Genomic DNA, 21,580 nt, shown 5'->3' on the forward strand with positions numbered 1-21,580 from the left:
AACTGAAATTATACAGAATAGTCTCTCTGTGACCAAAATGGTATTAAATTAGAAACTGACAACAATGAAGTATCAAGAGAACTCCATGTTTTTAGAAACTTGGAAATTAACCCATTTCTATATAATCCATGGGTCAAAATATAAAGGATTTAAAAAATATTTTAAATGGAATAATACTTAAAATACAACATATCAAAGTTTGTGGGATTCTGCCAAAGCAGTGCTTACAGGAAAACTTAAAGGTTTAAATATGTCAGAAAAGAATGAAGGTCTATATTGATGGCCAAGCCTCTATACCTTACAAAGTCAAAGAAAAAGGGCCATAAAGTAAACCCAAAGAAAGAACCATAAAGTAAACAACAACAACAAAATAGAAAAGCAGAAATCAATGAAGTAGAGGACATAAAGTCATAAGTCAATTCTTTGAAAAGAACAACACAGTTGATAAACTCCTTACTAGACTAATCAAGAAAAAGAGAGAACACAGATTATCAGTATCAGGATTGAAAGAGGGATGATCACTAAGATCCTACAGACATTAAAAGCATAATAAGGGAATATTATAAACAACTTAATACCAAAAAGCTTGACAACTTGAAGTAGATAAATTCCTTGAAAAATAAACTTGGCAAAATGGATAGATGAAACAAAATCTGAGTATCCCTTTATCTAGTAAAGAAAATGAATTAATCATCTAAAACCCTTCCATAAAGAAAACTCCAGCCTTGGATAATATTACTGTGAGTTCTAGCAAACACTTATGGAAGAAAAAACATTCATTTTATATGAACTTTCAGAAAATAGAAGAGGGAACACTTTCTAACTTGTTTTATGGGACTGGCATAAGAACACTAATACCAAAACCTAACAAAGAAATTATAAAAAGGGAAATTCCAGACCACCATCTCCTACGAACATATACACAAAATACTTTCCAAAGTATTAGAAAAATGATATATCAGAAGAAAACACATTATGACCAAATGGAGTTTATACTAGGAATGCAAAGTTAAATATTAAAAAAAAAAATCAAAATAATCTACCTGATAAAACTAAAGAAGGAAAATTATATGGTCATCAGAATATAGAGAAATCATTAACAAACAAATTAATGATAAAATCTCTTAGCAAATTTCTTCAACCTAATAGAGGTATCTATAAAAAACCCCTCAGGTAATATTGCAGTTAATACTGAAATACTGAATGTCTCCCTTGTGTTACTGGGAGTAAGATAAATAAGCTCACTCTCACCACTTCTATTTACCACTGTACTAATGTCCTAGCCATGACAATAAGGCAAGAAAAAGAAAAGTATGCAAATCCAAAAAAAAATTAAAGCTCACTATATTTGCAAATTAAATGATTATGAAGAAAATTCTAGCAGACTTACAAAAATGACTTTTAGAACTAGTAGTGTATTTAGTAAAGTAATATGATACAAGGTTAATATACAAAAATCAATTGTATATCTAAACACTATCTGTAAATAATGTGAAAATGAAATTTTGAAGAAGTTCAATTTCTGTAGCATCTACAAACACAAAAAATATTTTGGAATAAATTTAAAAAGGCTAACAAGATCTCTACAATGGAGATTTCTAAAAGAAACTAAAGAAGACCTAAGTAAATGAAGAGACAGACTATAATCATAGATCAGAAGACTCAATATTATTGTCAATTTTCTCCAAATTGTTCTATAGTTTTAACACAATCCTATCACACTTTTTTTTAAATCCTATCACACTTTTTAATAGAAATTGACAGGCTGATTCTAAATATTAACATAGAAATGAAAAGGTACTAGAATATCCAAGACAATCTTGAAAAACAATGACAAAGATGACTCACACTACTTGACTTCAAGATATACTATAAAGCTACAATAATCAAGAGAGTATGTTACTGGCATAAGAATTGAAAAATAGATCGGGATGCCTGGGTGGCTCAGTGGTTGAATGTCCACCTTCAGCTCACGTCGTGATCCCAGGGTCCTAGGATCAAGTCCCATACCAGGAAGCACGATTCTCCCTCTGTCTATGTCTCTGCCTCTCTCTCTGTCTTTCATGAATAAATAAAATCTTAAAAAAAAAAAAAAGGAATTGAAAAATAGATTAATGGAACAGAAGAAAGCCCAGTTCCACATGTATAGTCAATCAATTTTTGACAAAGCTTCCAATATAATCTAAATGGGAAAGGAAAGTTTTTAAACAAGTACTGTTGAAACAATTAGATGTCTACCTACACGGAAAAAAAGAAACCTCAACTCCTATCTCACACTACATATAAAACTTAATTCAAGATGGATATAAGCCTGGAGCACCTGGGTGGCTCAGTGGTTGAATGTCTGCCTTAGGCTCAGAGCACGATCCCAGGGTCCTGGGATCGAGTTCCGCAGCAGGCTCCCTATAGGGAGCCTGCTTCTTCCTCTATGTATGTCTCTGCCTCTCTCTGTGTGTCTCTCATGAATAAATACATAAAATCTTAAAAAAAAAAAGATGGATCATAAGGCAAGATAAATATAAAAAGCTAAAACTAGAATTAGAAGAAAACATAGGAGAGTATCTTCTTGTCTTGGGAGTACACACAGAGTTAATAGAGACAATACAAAAAGTAATAACTATTAAAGAAATAAAATGCTAAATTAGACTTCATCAAAATAAAAACTGCTTAAAGTTATTCTTAATATAATGAATGCTCAAGCCAGACTGGGTTTTCATATCTGTAAAGTAAAAGCTAACAAGGGACTAGTATCCAGGATTTATAACAGCCCAATAAAAAATGGGCACAAGATTTTGACACTTCACAAAGGAAACATATAGAGAAAGCATAAGCACATAATAAAGTATTCATCCTCATTAGTCATCAGGAAAATGCAAATTAAAGCCACAATGAGATATCATTACACACCTACTAGAATGGCTAAAATTAAAAAGACTGACAACACCATATGTTGGTGAGTATGTTGAACAACCAAATGCTCATACATCACTGGTGGGAGTACAAACAGTACAACTACATTGGAAAAACGTCTGGCAGTTTCTTATAAAATTAAACATATGATGTAGCAATTCTACTTCTAACTATTACCCAACAGAAATAAATACTATATTTATAGTAAGACTTGTACAAGGATGTTCACTAAAGTTTTATCATAATAACAAAAAATGGGAAACAGTTCAAGTGTCTATCAATTGAACAGATAAACTGTGGTCAATGCATACAATGGAATACTACTCAGCACAATCACTGAAATACCCAATCACATTAATGAATCTCAAAATACTATGCTCAGTGAAAGAAGTCTTACACAAAAGAGTATATACTATATGGTTATATGGAAAGGGGAAAAGAAAAGGGAGAGGGGAATAATGGTTATTATTATTATAAAGCGAAAGTAAAAGGTTACTCTGCTTTTAGGAGGTACAGGTGAGAATTTACTGGGAAGGTGCACAAGGAAACTTTCTGGGATGATGGTTACGTTCTATATCTTAATGGGTATATGCACAGGTATATGTACTTCTTAGAACTCATGAAATGGTACACTTAAGACCTTTGCACTTCATTGTATATAAACCTACGTCAAAAGAAAACAACACAGTGGACTAGTTAATGATGTACATGATGATATATTTAGAAAGTGTACTGAAGTCTGCAACATACTTTGAACTGCATAAAAAAAGAGAAGGGATCCATGGATGGTTAAAGAAACGGATAATTGGATAAGTAGGTGACAAAGCATGTACTGTAGAACTCAGGTGACAAGTATGTAGTGCTCATTGAAAAATTCTTTTTTTTTTTCAAATAAAATATGGGAAGAAAAATATAGCTAAGATAATAGATTACATTTTAGGTTAGAACTGCCAATGTTAAGGATCCTGATCACCATCAATGAAAATCCGGTTGACTAAGGGAGGAAGTAAAAAGGTCAATATATAGAGTGATGAGTGGGGAGTATATTAGAGCCAAAGCCCAGAAATTCAAGAAGTCTGAAGCATGCCAGAAATAAGGCATAGGGCAGCAAGAAGAACACAGTCACTTTCAAGCCTTCTGAGGCTGCTTTTGCTTTCTCCCTAACTTCTGCAAGCCTCTGAAACTGTCCCTTAGGCCTGGTATACAGCATTATCTAGGACTCTAGCTTTTTCCAAGACACATAAGGACACAGCTGGAGGACTTAAAGTCATTGATGAGGGGCAAAAAAGAGGAAGGAACGGAAATGAATTAAGAATTCCACTGAGAGAAGGTATGACTCACCCACTTCTTGATGGGTAACTACCCTTTCAAATTGCATCTTCTGAAAACAGCCAAGAAGCATTAAAGATGGAATGTAAAACTGCTTCTGGGCAGGACTGATTAAAAAGGAATAAAACTATTTTAAAAGGTTACTCTGAGTTATTTGGCAATATTTGCATTCCAGTGAATGGGTGACTCAGATCCCACTGCTGCTCCTTTTCATCTCCAGAGCTATGATTTTTAGAGGACAACAGTTATCAGTAATTGTCGCTCTCTCGAGAAAACTGAAGTCTTGGTCTAGCTGATAGAAATGAGTGATTATCACTTTGCTTGATTTAATTTGCCTTCACAGGAACTATACCTGCTTTATCCTTGAACTCTTTCATTCAGCTTTCTAATTCTTCTATTTGCAAGGATATAACATACTTTTGCTACTAACTTGCTATAAATAATAACCAGGTTCACTTTTACGGTTTTACCTTACCTTAACTTTTAATCTTTTGTAAAAAGCAAACCTTTAATCAGGTTTAAATACAGCCTAAACTGTGATCAGGTTAGACACCAGATAACAAAGGAGAGTAACAGGAGCTAACTGCAATTTGAAGATTTCTAACTTTAAACATCATAGACTTATCTGTCACTATGTAATTTTTAACCTAATTTAAAAATTAATCTTTTAGGGCAGTCTGGGTGGCTCAGTTGGTTAAGCACTGCCTTTGGCTCAGGTTATGATCCTGGGGTACTGGGATTAAGCCTTACATAGTTAGAGCCTCAGATCAGCCTCCCTGCTCAGCAGGGAGTCTGCTTCTCTCTCTCCCTGCTCATGCTTGCTCTCTCTCTCTCCCTCTCGCTCTAGTGTATGTGTGCATGCATGTGCTATCTCTGTCTCTCTCTAACAAATGAATTTTTAAAAATAAATAAAATAAATCTTTTAAACAAAAACCTCTGCTATGCTAGTGTAAATCAGTATTGCATATGTGTACTCAGCAATAACAACCAACCAATATCAACTGGTACTAAAACAAACATGAAGTTCGTTACTTTACATCTGAGAAAGGTCAGCCATTCTGGGTAATCCAGCCAGTCTTCACAAATACTCTTGGTACAAGATAACATAGAGAATGGAGAGGTAAATAGCTCATCTAAAAATTTTGAAGAAAACACATTATGTTCAAACCAGTATTTGTGAGCTGTTCTTTATTAAATCAGAAAATGCTATCATTTGAAAATGGTTTTCTATGTCTCTAGTTCTGTAGTACAAAGCAGACAGCTATTTCTTTAAACTATATAACATTTCTCTAAAAACTACCATCTTTATTGTAGGGAGTTGATAGCAAAAATTTACCTCAACAAAGCAAACAAGGTGCCAAAAATCAACTTTTTCCAGATTATCTCATAAAAGTATAGAGACCAGGAGAAAGAACAAAACATGTCAAGTGTGGGTTGGCATGATTCAGTGTAACATTTATGGATGGTTTTATGGCTCCCAGATTGTACTTTTATTACTTCCCAAGAGCCATTCATGAGATTTGTTGCAATGAAGACTCAAATCATATATGAATTTTCATCTGAAAGTAAAGTGTTTGTTGCCCTCTTGAGGTAAATTCAAGAACAGAAACAAAACAATGCTGGCTTTGCCTAGTCCATTACAGAAAGAGGCTTTCTTCTCCAACAGGCTTTTTCTACAAATACATCATGATCTGAAGCTGAGCAGTTATAATATAAACTCTATTTTTACCCTAACAATGGAGAACTTACAAAAGGCACTAGAACATTTCTGCGAAAATAAAGCTAAAACTTCACACCAGGAATACAGCAAAAATTTTAAAGTTTCAATTGATAAAAATGTCAAACTAGCTGTATCCTAAAAATTCATTATGCAGATCTTCAGTTAACCTAGCTCATATGACCTGGGATACCCAAAGTGTAGACTGTGAAAAGCTTTGTGGCAATCTTTTATGCAGGCTGGGAGGGCAGGGCAAGCCAAGACAGTATACTCAATTCCACGTAGTAAATAAGGTCTTCAACACGAGAAGAGCTGCACTGAGAAGAGAGTATTTGAGTGTGGGTAGAAAAAGTCAAAGGTCTTGATAGACTATCCTGTTAGAGAATTCTCAGAGTTAAATAAATTTTAGTCAGTAACTCTGAAATGCAGCTGCCATTTCAATGTCATGGAGCTTTGAACTAATTAATGTTGTTTCCCCTAAAATTACATTTTATTCTAAACTATCATCTGATTTTCAGTATTATCAAGAAGAATGGGTTGGATTACATCACTATTCCTCTAAAGTTCCAAAGACTTCAGTGTTTCACTAAGAATGACTTATATTCATGAATGATCAAGGTTTTGAATAAGCAGTAAAAATGTGGTCATCATCTCATCTTGTAGAAGGAAGAGATCACAGCAGCCAGCTGTTGTTAAAAGTTTAGATTCATGGACATAGAATTAAACCATCACATTCTGTAGAGGCAGTCAAACAAAGTAGGTTCCTCACACACTCACTCAGCTGCTGCACTCTTTCTACATACCCCTCAAGATATCTTTGATTGCTAAGGGGATAGGGAAAGTAGGAAGGACACAAAAGATGTCCGCATTCTAAGAGGTTGCCCTACCTAATTAGCTGTCAGTATTTGACCTACAGACTGATCATTCATTCAAAATTCATTCACATATTTACTTATGGCTACTATGTGCCAAGAATCATTTTATTTTCAAGCCAATGAAAACCACCTTTAGGTTCATTCAAACTTTGGTTCCACTTATGACCCTACAAAAAATTTTCTGAGAGGCACTATTTGGACAACTTTGTAACCAGCTATGTGACCCTCTCTCCCTGATATAAAAGCCAGAAAAAAGCCGAAAGGCAGAAGAGGAGTATTTAAAAAAAAAAAAAAAAAAAAAACTCCAGAGAGATATTTCTTCCACTGTTTTGAAGCTCTGATGATGTACAAACATGTGTGCTTATATACACATAGAGACACACTCTCATACATTTTTACACCTAGCACAGTTTCTTGCATTATAGCAAAGTTCAGACTCCGAAAGCAAAGTGGCCTGGTTTCATAGCCCCACTCCGCCACCAGCTACCTGTATAACTTTGGTAAGTTGTTTAATCTCTGTGCCTTAGGGGATCCCTGGGTGGCGCAGCGGTTTGGCGCCTGCCTTTGGCCCAGGGCACGATCCTGGAGACCCAGGATCGAATCCCACGTCGGGCTCCCGGTGCATGGAGCCTGCTTCTCCCTCTGCCTGTGTCTCTGCCTCTCTCTCTCTCTGTGACTATCATGAATAAATAAATAAAATCTTAAAAAAAAAAAAAAAAAATCTCTGTGCCTTAGTTTCCTCACCTGTAAAACAGAGATAACTTAAACACTTAACTCAAAGCTTTACTGTGATTTTAAGTAAATGAATAAATATGTATCACAATGCCCAGAACATGGTGTACAGAATAAACATAAATGTCCTTCTTTACCCCCATCTTCCATATCCCTTCTTCTTCAGCTCTAACTACTGCCCACAATAATCATCACTCTATTACCTCTTCCATGCATTTACATTGTCTAAGCTTTGCACGCATTTCTAGCATTTCCATTTCCATGCATTTACATTTATATGCATGTACATAAAAATGGTGGGATCCACACTGTAGCAAATGCTCTAAAAACTGCTTTTTCACATTGTCTACCTTGGAGACTGGTAACTCTCCCATATTAGGTGATCTTATTCATCTGCATGGCTATTAATGTCATCTATATGCTGATAACTTCCAATTTTGCATTGCTAGCTCAGATGTCTCTTGTATAGCCTACCTGAATCTCCACTTGAATGTAACAGACATTTCAAAATTAACATATCCAAGGTAAAACTCTTGATTTTCTCCCCAAAACCTGGTCTTCCCCTGTTTTATCCATCTCAGCATATGGCACTACCCATTATTCACTTCCTATAACCAAAAACTGGGTATCATTCTTGATTCCTTCCTCTTTCTCACTCCCAACCCAAAGTCCTGTCATTTGCAACAATAAAACAGAGCTCTAATCCATTCTCTCTTCTCCATCATTACTGCCACCACCCTCAACTGAGCTATAATGGATATAATAGTTTTCTATCTGGCTTCTCACTTTTACTCTTGTAATTCTCTAATCCATTAGCCAGACAATAGACAGAATGACCTTCTTATCGACATGAATGTGTCACTCTCCTGCTTAAAACCATCTACTTCCTACTGCATTTCAAATAAAATTTTGGATCCTCAAAGCATTATATTCTCTGGCCTACACTTAACTCTTTAAGCTCACGTTATGACATTCTCTCCTTTGTTCACTGGAATCTAGTCATACTGGTCTCTCTGTTTCTAGAAGACTCCAAGATCTTCCCCATTACAGTGCCTTTGTCTTATTTCTTTCTGCTCTTGGCCTGATTCCTCCGTATACTTCAGGTCTCAGCTTAAATATTACCACTTCGTTTAGAGAATAATCTTACTCTTTACCACAGCAGTCAATTTCTACCACAGCATTCCTGTTTACTTGTTGAACTAGTAGAAATCAAGCACCACAGGGCAAGAAAAACATCTGTCTTATTTCCAGTGCTTAAGGCAATGCACAGCATATACTGGACCCTCCATAAACATTCAGTAAATAAGAGGGAATAGTATATGGTAATTAGGTTTTCCTGAAACTTCTGAAAATAAAAACTACTTTAATACTTTTTAAATAACTGAACTATATATGGAACGTCAGTATTCTTGCCAAAAACTGAGATATGAGATATCAAAAGAATGCATAACTCTTTTTGTTTTATCAACTACAATAAGTGATCTCATCAATAAACAGAAATTTAGTAGTTATTATTGTTATAAATAAAAATCGCTTGTTTTGTTGATTTTATGGCAGCTAGATGTTTTACATAAAGTGTACCCCTGGTACTCTTTTTGAATAGGCTGAAAACTCAACTAGTCAAATCAAAACTACTCCTGTGGTTTAGACCAGCCTAAGGTTGAAAAAAACTTCAGTGATTTTATGAATCACTCTTTCTCAGAGAATACTAATGTCAACAAATCATGCTCACCTTTTTAAAAACAATAATTTTTTTTTCAATGAAAATAATCTTTTCCCACAAAATAGGCATAACTTTGAAAACTAGGAATGTATAAGGTAATGGATGCTAACTAAGCTGACTTGGTGATCCTTTCACGATATATGTAAGTCCTTATGCTATGTACACCATAAGCTTTTACAATGCTATATGTCAATTATATCCCAACAAAAGTACAAAAAAGTATTTAATTATAACCCATCAAAATTACACAAATAATAACAAAACTCCCCACCACCACCAAGGAACTAGGAATATAGATGTAGAGCAGAAGGAAATTTCACAGGCTGTGGCTAAGAGGATAAACTGACAATCACGTGGAGAATATGGTAACATAAGGATTTCTTACTTGACTGCCTCGTAAATATTGTTGGAGGTATGTCCTGATAAGGCATCATGTAAATTTCGAATAAAATAATCTCTGTATTCTTCTGGAAGAGCCATAAATGTTCCACCCATCACAATAAACTCCACTTTATCCACACTGTGACCAAGTTGTTTTAACTGAAATAAATATAAATTCATCAGCATTAAACAGATATAGTCAACTACCTTAAGAAGGCATGGCAAATTTCTAATATTATTTTGTAGTAGTTTCATGAAAAAGCAATTAAACATATTTAGCAAATTCTGTGGATTAAAAAAACAGACTTCAGAGTCTGAAAGAAAAAAAATTATAACTCATGGAGGGAAAGGGAGAATTAAAAAGAGTAAGCAAGAAGCCTGACATTGATATCTATGTGAATATTTAAAAACACATGGAATATAAACCAGAAAGTAGGAAGGGCAAATATAATAATATAAAACAATATGCAACATAATACTTATATTTATTGATCACATATTTTTATGTCAGACCTTGCAGTAAGCCTTGGAAACAAAAAAGATGACTACATGCAACATAATCAGGACTTGATGCCAATGGAAGAAAAAGAACACTACATTAGAAAGAAAAATTAAGACAGCAGCTTTAAATCAAAACCATAAGTTTCAAATCAATTGTGAAGATTTTGAGCAGAGGTGGCACTGCTTTCTGGGGGGAAAAAAAGGAAAATAAAAATCTGACTGATAAAATATGAAATAGTATATCTTTCTACTAGGGGAGAGAATGGTACATAATAAGCCAAGATTCTAAATTTTAAAAACAGGTATTTAAATTTCTTAGGTTCCTCAAAAAAATTAAAAATAGAAATTCAATATGGTCTAGTAATTCCACTACTGAGTATCTACCCAAAGAAAATAAAAACACTAGTTCGAAAAAATATATGCACTACTATGTTTATTGCATTATTTATAGTAGCCAAGATATGAAAACAACAGTCTATCAGTGGACACTGATAGACAAATGGATAAAGATGAGATAGATACACACACACAGGAATATAACACAGCCATAAAAAAGGATGGGATCTTGCCATTTACAACAACGTGGAGGGAACCAGAGGGTATTAAGTGAAATAAGTCAGACAGGAAAAAAAAATACCATATGATTTCATTTATATGTGGAATCTAAAAAACAAAAACAAACAAAAAGCAGAAAGATTCATAAATGCAGAGGGAAGTGTGTGAGGAGATGGACAAAATAGGTAAAGGGCAGTAGGAGATGTGGGCTTCCAGTTATGGAATGAGTAAGTCACAGGAATAAAGCAGCATAGAAAATATAGTCAATGATATTTTAACAGCGTTGTATGGTGATCAATGGTAGCTACACTTGTGGTGAGCACAGCATAACAAATAGACATGTTAACGCACTATGGTAGACACCTGAAACTAATGTAACATGGTGTGCCAACTACACTTCAATCTAAAAAAATTTCTTGCTATAACTCAGAGTTGAGAAAAACTAGGTCAAGTAGACTACCACAATATGAACTCAAATTAATGCACTATGTAAAGGACGTCTACACTTACTAGGGACAAAAAGGAACCTTTTAATGTTTCTGAAAATGGCAAGTAACAATTTATACATATGTTTTTCTTTATGTACATAAATCATATTCATATATACATATACATACATACAAACATATTTAAGTACATAAGTAAGCTGTGTACACACACATAGGCATACACACACATACACACACACACACATACACACTAAAAGAAAGCTCTGTATCTGTAACAGTTTACAAGGGATAAAATTATCCTGGTACTTTTTTCAAAATATCTTGCAGGACCCTAAACCACACTTGATCAGAGCTCCAAAGGTGAAATGCTGGCATATGTTTTGGAAAAGATACTCAGGTGGTTCTAGTGTATTTATAGTTAAGAAAAGAATCACTGCTTTATGGTAGTTTCTAAATCTTTTAAAACCCATTCCTTTTTTAGTAAACATAAAAATTTCATACTCTACTGAAACATTTTAAATGAATTAAATACCATGGCTAAATAAGAAACTGAAGCATTGTTCAGTTTAGAACATGCCTTTTGAAACTATGTAGGTTCCACCCAGGTGGAGTCTTCTCCTATAGCTGACAAGCCTGATGCACATATGTTTGGGTGACAGTGAAGTGAAAAATCTGAACTGGCTGGTATTCACTAATACTAGTCAAACAAAGAAATGACTTAATTACTAATGGTATATAGTAATTTCCATTGGAGATTCTGTAGATGCCCTATTAGATGTTACTGTTAAAATTAGTGTTCACACTTTTTTAAACTGGGTGAGTTCAAAATAGAAATGTAAAAAAGAAAACCTGTATTAATGTTCAGATTTCCCAAACAGAGGAAGGCCATTTACACAGGACTTGTTTTTAATCAGTTATATTGAAGTATAATTTACATACAATAAAATCAATTAATTTTTAGGTATAAAACTGAATGAGTTTGGATAAGTGTTTGGAGTTGTATAACTATCACCAAAGTCATAATGTAGAACAATTTCATGACTCCCAAGAGTTCCTCCTACCTTTTGCAGTCAATTCCCTATTCCCATTCTGGCAAATCAGGCATAATACTTAAGTGGCCTATGGAAGCAAAACTTCAATCCATTCAACTATTAAGAACTTCCACACATACACATCTGTAAATTTCATACAGTAAATGAGTTTGTACAAGTTGAAAGAAATTTAGAGATTATAAAACCCTTAAAGAAAATAATACAGTCTTTAATGGAAGTAGTGTTTTTTACTTTGCTGGGTATTAAAACAGTCTCCCTCCCTCAGGTGGATATTAAAAACTTACTGAGGGAAAGACATTCTTTTAGGTATTTAAGGTTCAACTCAAATCAAACAATAATACCTTCCAACTGTGTACAAAAATCTAATTTAAAAATGCTTTTTGAAAACTTACCTGTTCTATTCGGTGTCTTGTCTGTAGATAAGGGTCATATCTAGCACGGATAGCTCTCATGGAGGTCGGCTATGAAAAAAAGAGAAAAATCTCCTGCTGGGCCCACGTTGAATAAAAAATAAAAAGTAGTTTCAAAAGGACTGTATTAAAAATAAAATTCTCTTGTGCTCCTTCCTTCTTCAGTCTTGTTAGGGATCAAAATAATGTTCTGAATAGCATCTGGCTAGTCTCCACCCCCACTGTCTTAAGTATCTGAACAGCAGGGATCTCCTTGAATCATATTTATCTTTGTGTAAACACTTAGGAAATCTACAGGGTCACTTTCTGCTGGAGCAGAAAGGGATGGTTAAGGGACAGAAGTGAGAGGGAGCCTTTTCACTGAATAATTCCTTTTTGTATTTTTAAAAACCTGAACTATGGAAAACAAGTAAAAAGTGAAATACCATGTATAAGAAGAAAAAATCCAGTGGTTTGCTAGGTGCTGACCTCTTTGGAGGAGGCTGACTGCTTCAAAAGCCTGCTTGCTGTTCTCCTGCTTGCACCTCATCCCCTCTCTAATCCATTACCCACACAGCATCAAATGATCTTTTAAAACCCAACCTTGGAACAGATCATTCCCCTGCCTTCAACCTTAATAGCTTCTCATGACACCTATAATAAAATCCAAACTCTTTGCCCAGTTTACAAACTCCTATATCATTTGTCTCTCCAATCTCTTTCTTCCTCTTACCCACTATGTCCTGGTACACTCCACTGTTGTTTCTGCCATTGCTCCTTGTTCTAACTACTCTCTCTGCTGGAATGCTCTCTCCTGATATTCCTGCAATGGCTCCTTCATATCATTCAGGACTCAGTTTAAGTATCACTTCCTCAGAAGTGACTAACCTAACCATCATGGCTAAAGTATCTATTCAGCTTCTACAGATATAACTCAATTTTACTTCTCTGTTTAGCATTTACTAGCACCAGATATTTTCTTCTTTATGGTCTATCTCCAATTATTGGAATGTAAATTCCATATGATCAGGCACTTTGTCCATTTTTCAGTGCTGAAGAGAGTATAATGTGGTGGTGAGGAACAAAGAATTCAAAAGCTGGCTCTGTCATTTATTAGCAGTGTGTTTCTGGGCCAGATGTTTAGGACTTCTAAGCCTGTTTCCTTATTCACAAAACCAGGATACTTACAGTGTCTACCTTCAAGATGCTACTGTAAGGTTTAAAGTTATAAAGCAACTTAGAACAGTTTGAAATATATAACAAGTACTTATATAAGAATTTTTCCAGTGACTAGAGCAATATATGTAGACACTCAGCAAATATTTGATGAATGAACAACTTCTGTAATCAAGAAAAAAATAAAAAATAAAAAAAATTTAACAAAGCCAGTACTTGTACTTGTGCTCATACTTGTACAAGCACACTATAGGTAAAGAATGATGTTACACTTCCTCACAACAACCTCACATTACTTTACCTCATATCCAGTATAAGACTGGGTTGAATATTCAAAATCTGAATCAGGTCCACCGGGGCAGTATCTGTCAATACAACCAAAGAATGAAGATGTCAGATACAAAACTTAGTTCAATACTCTAGTTCAAGTATCTGCAGTTTCCATAAAATCCTGAGAGCAAACAAGCTTCATTTTCAAATCCTAATAGAAGAGTCTACCTTTGTAGTATCTATATTTTCCACAATAAACATATAAGGAACATTATTGTAGTCATTTTCAGAATGTTGCAGTCACTGTTATTTTAGAGGTTTAAGCTTTTAGAAGTAATTAACAGGACCTAGGTTTTCCTAGGCTTGGAATGATACAATGCTCTCTTGGTAACCAAACTTAAGAAAATCTTTCTCTCATTTAATCCTCCTACTTAGAATTATGCATATTATTCTGCCTATTTTTCCAATTATCTAAATTTAAGAAGTTTAAATGTTATTTATATGGGTAACTTTTTAATCTGATACTTTTCTAATCCAAACTCATTTTAAATTTCTGACATTTAGAATTCAGGCCCCTCATATTTACATGTTTTATTTATCAAGTTAATAGACTGTCACTCTTATGAGTTCTATAACGTATGTATTTTTTTATTGTTTATTGCAACATATTAAAATCTTTATGTTTCATTTTTAAAGCAGTGAAACATCCTATCAATGGCTGTTTAGGGATCCCTGGGTGGCGCAGCGGTTTGGCGCCTGCCTTTGGCTCAGGGCGCGATCCTGGAGACCCGGGATCGAATCCCACGTCGGGCTCCCGGTGCATGGAGCCTGCTTCTCCCTCTGCCTGTGTCTCTGCCTCTCTCTCTCTCTCTGTGACTATCATAAATAAATAAAAATTAAAAAAAAAAAAAATAAAACACCTTTAAAAAAAAAATGGCTGTTTATTTCAAAGAACTAACTTATGAGTCGACTGAATCGAAGTTTTAAATATTACCAGCATCACTGATTAAGACTCTAGGGTCTTAATTCAATTCACGAATTCAACTAAAGTACACACACAACTTATGAAAATCATCACACTTACACACATATATTTCCTGTAAAACTGATATGTGGGCATCTGTGGGGTTTGCACATCACAGCCACGACAGCAATCTACAAAAGAAAGATTAATAAAAAAGCTATTATGGAATAACAAATATACAATTCTGGAGAGTGGTTTTGTCTCAGGAGGGCAAGGAATGCAATCAGGAAATGGTACATAAGGGGGGAAGAAAAGAAATGGCACTTAAGTGTCTTCAAAGTACTGGTAAGGCTGTATTTCTTAAACTGAGTAGTGGGTATAAGGGTCATCTTTTCAATGTTTTTAATTTCTAAAATATACAAATGCCCTTATATACTAGCTTGTATTATATTTTACTACAAATTAAGTGCAAAATATGGAATTACTAATTTTCAAAGTCATAGTGATTCTATTCCCTCTCTTTGATTTACTTTACTAAAATAGCCTACAAGAAAAAATTACTTTATGAAAGTCTATAAAATTATATCTAAACCTAACCTTTGTAACTCAATCTCCTCACGGATATACTGGATCTCAGTATTTAGAGCAGACAGTATTTAAACTAGGAGCTACACTTTATAGAGTGTGTGCAAACTATTCTCAAAGGGGTCTGTCACAGCCTTCCTGGGATAAGGACAGTATGTGTTTCAGAAAGGGGGTGATGACAGAGACAGAAGTATGGTTACATTTGGAGGGAGTCAGCCAAATCAGGATATAGACTAAAGCGAATGCAAGCCAAGTTTCTTATTATCAGAGAGGGAAGTTATAAATATGGAAAGGAAAAGAACTTGGATGGAATAGAAGGTAGTGCTGTGAACTCATAGTTTTCAATAAATACGCTGATATACAAATAAATATAAGTGCAAATGTGTTATGTATATGTGTAAGTACATATGTCTGTATATATACAGATATAGTTCTTAGCTTGGCCCACTGACACAATCTGGGAGCAGCAATACCCTAACAGCAATGCATATTAGCACTCATCTTGGTTTCTAAATATCTTTCTTCACTGAAAGGAAGCAGGGCTCCTTAGTGAAATGGCTTATTTCAGACCTGGGGCAAATAAAGGACAAGATGAACATGGAACATTTTATTATAACAGAAAGCTATAAACTGCTCAAAAAATGATGGGGACATTTTAGAAAGATATAGAAACCAGCCTGAAAAGGTTCTTACTGGCCAAATAAGGGATCATTTGAGCATCAAAATAAATAATGATAGTAACAGATTATAACCCCCCAAATAGGAAACCACTAACCCATTCATACAAATAAATGAACGAGCAAACAGAAAATCTGATAAGGCACAGAATACTTACAGAGTCTCAAAGTATGTCACCACATAAACTTAATTACAAAGTGAAAAAGATTAACTTTACATAAGAGAAGCCTGGTAGATACTACCTTGATCAAAATGAACAATATCAGAAAGAAGAACAAGGATAAAGGTGTCATGCATGGTCTCTTGATTTCAAACTATACTACACAAAATGGTATTAGCATAAAAATAGACAAATAGATAACAGAACAGAAAAAGAAAGCCCAGAAATAAATCCCTCATATATGATCAGTTAATTTACAACAAAGAAGCTAAGAATATATAATGGGGAAAGGACAGTCTTTTCAATAAACTGAGTTGGGAAAACTGGACATCCACAAACAAAAGAACTAAAGCAGACCATTATCTTACATAATACACAAATTAACTCAAAATAGAATAAAGATTTGAATGTAAGACTCGAAACCATAAAACTTCTAGAAAAAACACAAGCAGAAGCTCCCTTTCATTGGTCATCTGGGTGTCGAACTTTTGGACCTGACTCCAAAAACAAAGGTGACAAAAGCAAAAATAAATGGGACTACATCAAAATTAAGAGCTTCTGCACAGCAAAGGCAACCATCAACAAAAGGAAAAGGCAACCTATTGAGTGGGAGAAAATATCTGCAATTCATATATCCAATAAAGAGTTAATTCCAAAATATATTTAAAAACTCAGCTCAATAGCAAAAACCAATATGATTAAATAATGAGCAGGGGACTTGAACATTTTCCTAAAGACATACAGATGGTCAGCAGGCACATGAAAAGATGTCCAACATCACTGATTATCAGGGAAATGAACATTAAAATCATAAAATATTACTTGTTAGAATAGCTACTATGAAAAAAATAAGAAATAACAAGTGCTGGTGAGGATGTAGAGAAAAGGGAACCATCATGCACTATTGGTGGGACTGTAAACCGGTGCAGTTACTGAGATCAGTATGAAGGTTAGAATTAAAAATAGGTCTACAATATGATCTAGTTATTCCACTTCTTGGTATTTATTCTAAAAAAAATTAAATCACTATTTTGAAAAGATATGCACCCCTATGTTTACTGCAACATTGTTTACAATAGCCAAGACATAGAAACAACTTGTGTCCATCAATGGATGAATGGATAAAGAAAGTATGCTACATACACACACACACACACACACACACACTGGAATATAGCTCAGCCATGAAACAGAATGAAATCTTGCCATTTGTGGTAACACAGATGGACCCCGAGGGTATTAAATGGTAGATGAAGTAAGTCAGAGAAAGACAAATACCATATGACTTCACTTATATGTAGAATGTAAAAAACAGAACAAAACCTATATATGCAGAGAACAGACTGGGGGTTATCAAGGAGGGAGGTCACTAAGGGATGGACCAAACTGGTGAAGAGGGTCAATTGTATGGTGATGGATGGTAATGAAAATTACTGTGATCACTTTTAGTGTATACAAATATCAAATTATTATCTTATACACTTGAAACTAATATAATGTTATATACCAATTTTACCTCAATGAGAAAAAAAGAACATTATCAGTGACAGGACAAATTCAAACTATATACCTACCACCTGATAGGATACAATAAGAACGCATGATTAGCTTCTGTGATGTCCCTGCTAAATATGCGTAACATGAATCTAATTATGAGGAAACATCTGATTAAACTAAACTGAGGAACATGCTATAAAATAACCTGCCTGAAACCTTCAAAAGTGTTACTGTAATGAAGTCAAGAAAACAATAAGAAGTGTCCAGACTAAAGACACATGACAACCAAATCCAACATGTGATTCTGAACTGGATTCTGTAGATTATTGAAACAGTGGGTGAAACTTGAATGAGGTCTGAGGATTAGAGGACAGTACTTATCAGTGTTAAATTCCTGATTTTTTTTTTAAAGATTTTATTTATTTATTCATGAAAGACAAAGAGAGACAGAGGCAGAGACATAGGCAGAGGGAAAAGCAGGCTCCCTTCAGGAAGCCCCTGATGCAGGACTCCATCCTGGAACTCCAGGAACATGCCCTGAACCCAAGGCAGACACTCAACCACTGAGCCACCCAGATATCCCAGATTCCTGATTTTGACACTGTATTGTGGTGATATAAAGAAATGTCCTTATTTTTAGGAAATGCACACTAAAGTATTCAAATACAACTTACTTTGCAACATACTCTCAAGTGGTTCAGGGGGAAAATGTTCTTTATATTAGACCTTCAATTTTTCTCTAAGTTCGATTGTTTTTCACAATAAAAATTATTAAGGGGATCCCTGGGTGGCTCAGCGGTTTGGCGCCTGCCTTTGGCCCAGGGAGTGATCCTGGAGTCCCGGGATCGAGTCCCGCGTCGGGCTCCCGGCATGGAGCCTGCTTCTCCCTCCTCCTTTGTCTCTGCCTCCCTCTCTCTCTCTCTCTGTCTATCATAAATAAATAAATAAATAAATAAATAAATAAATCTTTAAAAAATTATTAAAATTTAAGTCATTAGTAATCTAGAAAAAGTACAAAATTTTTAAAAAATTGCAAATCTGAAAAATTTAGATTTTCAAACAAATGTTTACATTTAAAATAAGCCACAACTGTATATACCACTGATAAGGTCAGTCTAACTCAACAGTCTTTATTGAGGGCCCAGTATATAGTCCAGGTTCTAAGCCTCACAGAGCAAATGGGCCTTGAGACTACAAAAATATTAATGCACTGCTTCTGTCCCCTGAAATCGTACCTACCTAGGGGAGCAAGACACATAGAAACAGGCTATTTCAAAACCACATGGTTAGAAGCATGTGGAAAATACTAGGAATGCTGAAGAAGGTAATTAGCCTTGACCAGGGAAGTCAGGGAAGCCTACCTGAGTTGCTAAGAGCTGTGCTGAATAAGAGTTAATTGATGAGGCATCTGGGGAGCTCAGTTGGTTAAGTGCCCAACTCTGTGTCAGCTCAAGTGATGATCTCAGAGTTGTAAGACTGGGTCCCGCATTTGGCTCTGTGCTAGCATGGAATCTGCTTGTCCCTCTCCCTCTGCTCCTTTCCCTGCTTGTGCACGCGTGCTCTCTCTCTTTCAAATAAGTAAGTAAGTAAGTAAGTAAATAAATAAATAGTTAATTGAGCTAAGAAGATAGGGTAAGGTGGACCAGGGAAGAAAAGTGCAGCAGTTTTCAAAGTTTTAAGCAGTAGACCTCTCTTTCAAGTAACATTTTACTTAGAACTTCAATTTATAAGAGATAAAAAGCTAGAGCCCTGGGTGAAATAGAGACGTACCTGCTTCTATGCCTTCCCTATTTATTATTCCCCACAGTAGCTCCAAAAGACTTCTAAAGAATTCTAGTTTTGTAAAATACAGTTTAAAAATCACCAATAAAGTAGAAAATGCAATGACTTTGAAGTCAGTCATGACTTGGGAGATGTAGGTTTGACTCTTTTCTCTGTCCCTAAATGGGTATTTTCTTATTTGTAATATGTAGACAATACTACTTACCCCTCAAAACTGTTTTGAGGATTAAATTAGAAACACAGGCCAGTATGTAACAGGTGAACAACATATGGTAGTTGTTGTTATATTTAATACTGATACTACTAAGAATAATCACTATGTTCTAAGCAAAACAAAAAGTCAAATGCAAACTCAAAATGGATCACAGACCTAAATGTAAAGTCAAAAAACTATAAAACTTCTATAACATAGGAGAAAATCTAGGTGACCTTGGGTTTTGCAATGAGTTTTTAGACCAACAGTCCTTAATCCCATCATCTATTTAGCCCATCCCCCTAAATCCTTCCCCTCTGGTAACCATCAGTTAATACTGTATACTTAAGGTCAGTTTCTTCATTTTTCTCTTTTTTTTTCCCTTTGCTCATTTATTTTTTCTTAAATACCACATAGGAGTGAAATCATATGGCATTTGTCTTTTTCTAACTGCCTCATTTTGCTTAGCATGATACTATCTCCATCCATGTCAGATGGCAAGATTTCATTCTTTTTAATGGCTGAATGATATTACATGGTGTGTGTGTGTGTTGTGTGTGTTTGTGTGTATGCCACATCTCCTTTATCCATTCATGGATGAATGGACATGGGCTGCTTCCATAATTTGGCTATTGTAAATAATGCTAAAAAACAAAACAAAACAGGGTGCACGTACTCCTCTGAATTAGTGTTTTTGTATTCTTTTGGGTAAATAACCAGTAGTGTGATTAATGGTTTGTAGGGCAGTTCTATTTAAAAAAATTTTTTTAAAGATTTATTTATTTATTTATTCATGAGAAACACACACACACACACACACACACACACACAGAGAGAGAGAGAGAGAGAGAGAGAGAGAGGCAGAGACACAGGCAGAGGGAGAAGTAGGCTCCATGCAGGGAGCCCGACGTGGGACTCAATCCCGGGTCTCCAGGATCACACCCTGGGCCGCAGGCGGCGCTAAACTGCTGCGCCACCGGGGCTGCCCTATTTTAAAATTTTTGAGGAACATCCATACTATTTCCACAGTGGCTGCACCAGTTTGCATTCCCACCAGCAGTACAAGAGCGTTCCTTTCTCTCCACATCCTTGTCAACACCTGCTGTATCTTCTGTTGTTGCTTTTAGCCATTCTGACAAATGTGAGGAGATAACTCATTGTGGTTTTGATTTGCATTTCTCTGATGGCAAATCATGATGAGCATCTTTTCATGTCTTTTGGCCATCTGGATGTCTTCTTTGGAGTAATGTCTCTTCACGTCTTCTGCTCACTTTTAAATTGGATTATTTGTTTTTTGGATGTTGAGTTATATCAGTTCTCTATATATTTTGGGTACTAATATCATTTGCAAATATCTTTTCCCGTTCAGTAGGTTGCCTTTTGGTTTTCTTGTTTCCTCTGATGTGCAGAAGCTTTCTATTTTGATGCAGCCACAACAGTTTATTTTTGCTTTTATTTCCCTTGCCTCAGGAGACATATCTAGGAAAAAGCTGCTATGGCCAATGTCAAAGAATTTACAGCCTCTGTTCTCTTCTGTGATTTTTATGGTTTCAGGTCTCATATCTAAGTCTTTAATCCATTTCGAACTCATTTTTGTATATAGCATAGGAAAGCGGTCCAGTTTCTTTCTTTTCCATGTTGCTGTCCAGTTTTTCCCAACTA

At 35.1% G+C, this 21,580-nt stretch overlaps 1 protein-coding gene across 1 annotated transcript in view; it reads right to left on the minus strand.

Moving 5' to 3' along the window:
* Window positions 1-21,580, minus strand: part of ELP3 (elongator acetyltransferase complex subunit 3) — a 91,962-nt gene that overhangs the window by 56,478 nt on the left and 13,904 nt on the right. Inside the window, exons 4-7 of the mRNA XM_077868727.1 lie at window positions 15,144-15,214; window positions 14,091-14,154; window positions 12,617-12,685; window positions 9,672-9,826 (exon numbers count right to left, since the gene is read on the minus strand). Coding sequence (XP_077724853.1) covers window positions 9,672-9,826; window positions 12,617-12,685; window positions 14,091-14,154; window positions 15,144-15,214 — 359 coding nt within the window. The remainder of the gene's footprint in view (window positions 1-9,671; window positions 9,827-12,616; window positions 12,686-14,090; window positions 14,155-15,143; window positions 15,215-21,580) is intronic.

This window comes from Canis aureus, chromosome 24, assembly GCF_053574225.1.
Source record: "Canis aureus isolate CA01 chromosome 24, VMU_Caureus_v.1.0, whole genome shotgun sequence".
NCBI classification, from domain to species: Eukaryota; Metazoa; Chordata; class Mammalia; order Carnivora; family Canidae; genus Canis; species Canis aureus.